Raw genomic sequence first — 6,039 nt, 5'->3', positions numbered from 1 at the left:
TGGCACTATCGACATTGAATATCGATTGATATTTTTGCTATCGGTATTATCGCCAAATTTACATTTTTTGCAAAATTTAACAAAAATAAGCGATCCGACACTGAATATATCCTATAAGATACATTGCGCCCATAGAGGGCGCAATTTAATCCGGTTGAATTTTGTTCCATGATCTCCCTCATGACTGCCGATTGATTTTATTTAATTTGGTTTTATTCGGTGTGTTCATTGATCGACCTTTTGATTTATACTTCTCATATTCTTTTGAAATATAGGTGATGGGAAATTACGCGATAGTATTGATACAATCGATTTTTATTAATAGAAAAATCTAAAATATCAAATGTTGCGATTATCAATAGTTTGCCAGCTATGGTGTAGAGCAACTACAAATTTCAATAAAAATTTTGCCGGAAGAGATATTTGAATTAAATTAACATACCATACCAGAAGATACTTTCATTCGTTATCTACTTTAAATAACAAATGTCTCTAGTTGCATTAGCTAAGTCTTTCTTTTCTTAACATACCAATACTTTTTCTTTTTTTATTAAAATTCTTTTATATTGTAAAATAAATACTTAAGACCGCTAAAATAAATACTTAATTATTTAGGTTCCATTCACTCCTTTCCCTTCACTTGACTTCCTTAGAGTCGCCATCATCAGGTTTGGTGGCATCCTTAGGCGTTGGGTATACACTTGCATTATTGCGCCTATCTTTGTATTTACCCAAAACCTGCATCATTCTGGCATATACCAAACGCCTCACATTGATGGCCCACAAGAAATCCATGTGATTAAATTCCTTTTGTGGTATCAGATATTTGCCAATAGGTCTTCCCAAATCAGCGTACATAGCCTCTACATCAGTGGGATGGCACAGCAGATCATTTTTGGAATAATACACATAGGTAGGCACTGTAACAGCGGTTAAATTGTAGCTGGGTGGCTCACGTTCCTTATACAACAGCATATTTTTATTTGTACTATAACTGTAGGGAGCAAATTTTCCAGTTTTTATGACCTGTATGAAGTGCTTGACTTGCTTAGCAGCCACACCGGCAGGATAGTGACCCAAAATGACGGGGAACATTTTCTGAAAAAAAGAAGGATATTTTTATAAAAATATTCGTATTCTGAAGGAAATTTTGTGTTTAGAGAATAGTGCACTGAAATTTTGTCTTCAGAGAAAATTTACCAGAAATGTTGTCTTAAGAGACAAAGTAAAGTAACCTTCAGCATTTTAATTTCGCTCCTCAAAAAAAATCTTTATCTCGGAATAGGACTACATATTACTCAAAACTGTTTAAAGTATTGGGTTGCCCAAAAAGTAATTGCGGGTTTTTTAAAAGAAAGTAAATGCATTTTTAATAAAACTTAGGATGAACTTTAATCAAATATACTTTTTTTCTAAAGCAAGCTAAAAGTAACAGCTGATTACTGACAGAAGAAAGAAGAAATCACAAGCTGTGAAAAAATTTGTCAACGCCGACTATATGAAAAATCCACAATTACTTTTTGGGCAACCCAATATTTTAAGATAGCTACGAGTGGGTTATCGAAATGGGCGAAAGTGCAGAGTTCTGATAAAAATAAAACTGTCATTCCAAGCACTTTTACGGACCCTGGAAAGAAATTCACATCTCCCAAAGAACACAAGACTGCTAAAACGCTAAAAAGTGCGCCCTGCTTTCAAGTACTTTGGGAAGATCAAGCCAGCCCTCCCTGCATGGAAACTCCAGATAGTATCCTATGGAGGTAGACAAAGTCGGAACAGGTACCAAGGAAGAGCTTACGGCGCCTGAGCCTCCCTGTAAGACTGTGACTTTCAAAAGGACACACAGCCATCACGGAAGGGGAAGATGGTCGTTGAAAAAGGAGAGCAGCCATCCTTTTACGCCAAAGTGGCCAGGAAGCACAACAGAAATGAGCAGACGTATGCAGTCATCGATGTCAGCAGTTCATGCAGTAGGATTCCACCAGATCATCACTTCCAAGGGGAGGATCTAGTTAACAAGCGCTTTTTTGAACATGGGTTGATCACTGAAGAGGGTCCACCCATACAAATTATGGGCTGCGAGTATAGGGCATGATATCGGCAAAAAGCTCATTGAAAGTATCTCCATTACGTGGACATCCCCCAGCTCACAAAGGCGGAAGTCTTCGTCAAAAGATGAGGCATCAAATCCGCGACCAAAAGCATGGTGGCGCCCGAGCAGGGACCGTGAGTAGAGATACGACAAGACCAGCGTTTGGGGGAAATGCGCGAAACGGCCCACCGAACCTTTTGCCATGCTAGTGGCTAGCCGACTACCAGAAAGTCATAGCCAATCCACTGCTAACGTAGAGGGTATACAGATTCCGCAGGGAAAAATTGGGGACATATCGAAGCGAGTTTAGTTTGAATATCAGAGGGACCATTGATGAATAGAGACGGCGGTTCGGCCAATTTCGAACCAAACCAAAGGTGTTAACGCGCCTGTTAAGGCTACAGGCTGTACATGATGCTAGGATTTCTAAACGGGACCAAAAGGCCGGAATTTCAACTGCGAAGATACCAAGCATAATGGTCATCGACATATCAAACCCAATCCACACGGCAAAAGTTATACCTCCAGCCCACCTACCGCACTGGGCCCCAGTTGAGACGTATCTAATAGCTCAGTCAATAGATCTTAGTTCTAGCCTCTAACATTCAATAAACAGATCGTCATCGTATTGTAACAATGTTTTTCTCTACTCCAGTCATTCAAATATGAATTTCTGCGACGGGCTCTGCCTCGCGAGCTTGCCCAGGCACAGGATAGAACCAGTCGTTATAGTGGTTCTCCCTCGTATAAACTTCTATGCGATTGGCCGCGGAGAAATGCGTAGTCGTCCTCATGGAGGAAGAAACTTTTCTTGTGGTAGGCCTTGACCAAGTCTACATGCCAAGTTTGGCTAAGACTAAAGGCAAGACGTTCTACACGTCCAAGGCTGTCTTTTTCAAGACTCGAATAGGCAAAGATCCTAATATTGAGACTTCAGGCAGTACAGAGACAGGTGATTCAATACCGCCCAACGAACAGGGGACCGACGACGAGACCATTTCTGGCTTTCTCAATATTGGAAAGACTGGGATGGGCAATGATCCTTATATTAAAACATCAGACAGTGCAGTGACAAGAGACTCAATACAACCTAATAGGCAGGGAGCGGACTATAACACCGTCACCGACTCCCAGGCGGCCCATTTACTGGAGGGCCAATGATTGAGGTCATTCAGATAAACCACCAACGCAGCTAAATGGCTGCTTTCGCTTTTATGAAGAAAATCAGCAAGGGCAAGATTCATACTGCCTAAATTCAGGAGCTATGAAGGACCTACAACAATGTTTCTGGACTATCCACAGGAACTCGGCTGAGCATCTGCGATAGGTTAGGTAAGAGTGGGAGTCTTTTCAGACTCACTTAGACAATTTTAATCCATTGTGATATCACAGTAGCGGCAGACCAAGGCCTCTGGTGAGAATCGAACCCACGCACTGGCAATCTGAGCGAGCTACCAACTCGGCGGTCGGAGCACCTGCGTTATTTGACATAAAAATTTAAGTTTTCTATTTTCTCCCGAGTTGTCAATTGCAACAGTGCTGAGCTAAGGAGACAGTGGAGCATACCTGGCATCATGGATAAATCATATGCTGAGGAACAGGTGGATACATTGGAAACGGATGCAACAGTGCTGAGCTAAGGAGACGGTGGAGCATACCTGACATCATGTATAAATCATATGCTGAGGAACAGGTGGATACATTGTGTGTTCCATGACATAACTGTAAGGGAGAAAGCGGCACAAGACACTCTACAGGGTGGCATTTTATCGCCCCTCCTATAGGTGACCACCATAAATAACCTACTACGGATGCTGACTGAGGAGAGATTTGAACCAATCTGCTGCGACGATGTTACAATACTTCTAAGGGTTAAGAATCCGAGTCAGCAAAGCAGAAAGACCAAAAGGGTCTTACACGACTTACGACTGGGCTAGACCTAGAAGTCTTAAGGTTAACCCAGTGAAGATGTATTTGGGCCAATTAGACGACGGATCTTGACTACTTGGGCTTCTAGTGGGGGCAATTCTTATCCGATTTCGCTGAAATTTTACACCAGTTGTTTTATTTTGACTTCCAAACACTGTGCGAAGTATGATCCAAATCGGTTCATAACCTGATATAGCTCCCTTATAAGATGATTTTGGATCTTGGCTTCTTGAGCCGCTAGAGGGCGCAATTATTATCCGATTTGGCTTAAACTTTGCACGAAGTGTTTTTTGGTGTAACGTCCAACAGCTGTGCCAAGTTTAAATCCCGATATAGCCCCCAGTTAAACCGATCTCGGATCTTGATTACTTGAGCCTCTAGAGGGCGCAATTGTTATCGGATTGGGCTGAAATTTTGCATTATGTAGTTTATTTTGAGTTCCAACAACTGTGCGAAGTATGATCCACATCGGTTCATAACCTGATATAGCTCCCATATAAACCGATCTTGGATCTTGACTTCTTTAGCCGCTAGAGGGCGCAATTGTTTTCCGATTTGGCTTAAATTTTGCACCAGGTGTTTTATTTTGACTTCAAACAAACCTGCGACGTATGATCCAAATCGGGTCTTGACTTCATGAGCCTCTAGAGGGCGTATTTATTATCTGATTGGGCTGAAATTTTGCACCATGTAGTTTATTTTGACTTCCAACAACTGTGCCAAGTATGATCCGAATCGATTCATAACCTGATATAGCTCTCATATATACCGTTCTCGGATCTTTACTTCTTTAGCCGCTAGGGGGCGCAATTGTTATCCGATTTGGCTTAAATTTTGCACCAGGTGTTTTATTTTGTCTTCAAACAACTGTGCGAAGTATGATCCAAATCGGTTCATAACCTGATATAGCTCCCATATAAACCGATCTCGGATCTTGACTTCTTGAGCCCCTAGAGGGCGCACTTATTATCTGATTGGGCTGAAATTTTGCACTATGTAGATTGCCCAAAAAGTAATTGCGGATTTTTTAAAAGAAAGTAAATTGCATTTTTAATAAAACTTAGAATGAACTTTAATCAAATATACTTTTTTTACACTGTTTTTCTAAAGCAAGCTAAAAGTAACAGCTGATAACTGATAGAAGAAAGAATGCAATTACAGAGTCACAAGCTGTGAAAATATTTGTCAACGACGACTATATGAAAAATCCGCAATTACTTTTTGGGCAACCCAATAGTTTATTTTAACTTCCAACAACTGTGCCAAGTATGATCCAAATCGGTTCATAACCTGATATAGCTCCCATATAAACCGACTTCTGATCTTGACTTCTTGAGTCTCTGGAAGGCGTAATTATTATCCGATTGGCTGATTTTTTTTTTTTTTTTGGATTTTAAGATTTGGAGAAAACATCGATAGAATTTTCTCTTTAGAGAAAATTTCACCGATATTTTATGTTTAGACAAAATTTCACTGAAATTTTATCTTGAGAGCAAATTTCAATGAAATTTTTTATATAAAAATGTCATTGAAGTTTTGTATTAAGAAAAAATTTCACTGAAACTTTGTCTTTGGAGACAATTTCACTAAACTTTTGTCCTTAGAGAAAGTTTCACTGAAATGTTGTCTTTTTAAAAACAATTTCACTAAAATTTTCACTGAAGTCTTTTACATAAAGGAAATTTCTTTGAAAATTTTAAGTGTCTTTAGAGAAAATTCCATAGATATTTGGTTTTTAGAGGAATTTATGAAAACTTTAAATGTTATAGAAATTTTATTTGTAGGGAAAATTCAATGTTCTCCCTTGACCTCTGAAACATTCATTATTTAAATGGGTTATTACAACACACCACTTACCCGATTAAATTCATTCCAATTTCTGCCCACGATACCAAACACTGCCTCTATACAAAGCCTTTCGGTTTCTTCGGTCATGCGACACAGGAAACGGAATTCATTATGAAACATTTCCGTTATAGAGCTGCCAACCAAAGTCTAAAATGACATACAAAAATTCC

The 6,039-nt window shown here is 39.6% G+C and overlaps 1 protein-coding gene across 1 annotated transcript in view; it reads right to left on the bottom strand.

Annotated features, from left to right (window-relative positions):
• Positions 1-636: 636 nt before the first annotated feature.
• The window catches only part of LOC106085798 (lipase 1), a 28,327-nt gene continuing 22,924 nt past the window's right edge, over positions 637-6,039 (bottom strand). Inside the window, exons 6-7 of the mRNA XM_059365456.1 lie at positions 5,879-6,016; positions 637-1,098 (exon numbers count right to left, since the gene is read on the bottom strand). Of these exons, the coding sequence (XP_059221439.1) occupies positions 637-1,098; positions 5,879-6,016 (600 nt within the window). The remainder of the gene's footprint in view (positions 1,099-5,878; positions 6,017-6,039) is intronic.

The sequence above is a fragment of the Stomoxys calcitrans genome, chromosome 3 (assembly GCF_963082655.1).
Source record: "Stomoxys calcitrans chromosome 3, idStoCalc2.1, whole genome shotgun sequence".
NCBI classification, from domain to species: Eukaryota; Metazoa; Arthropoda; class Insecta; order Diptera; family Muscidae; genus Stomoxys; species Stomoxys calcitrans.
The sequence above is the reverse complement of the archived record's forward strand: the minus strand, read 5'-3'. Positions and strand labels throughout refer to the sequence as shown.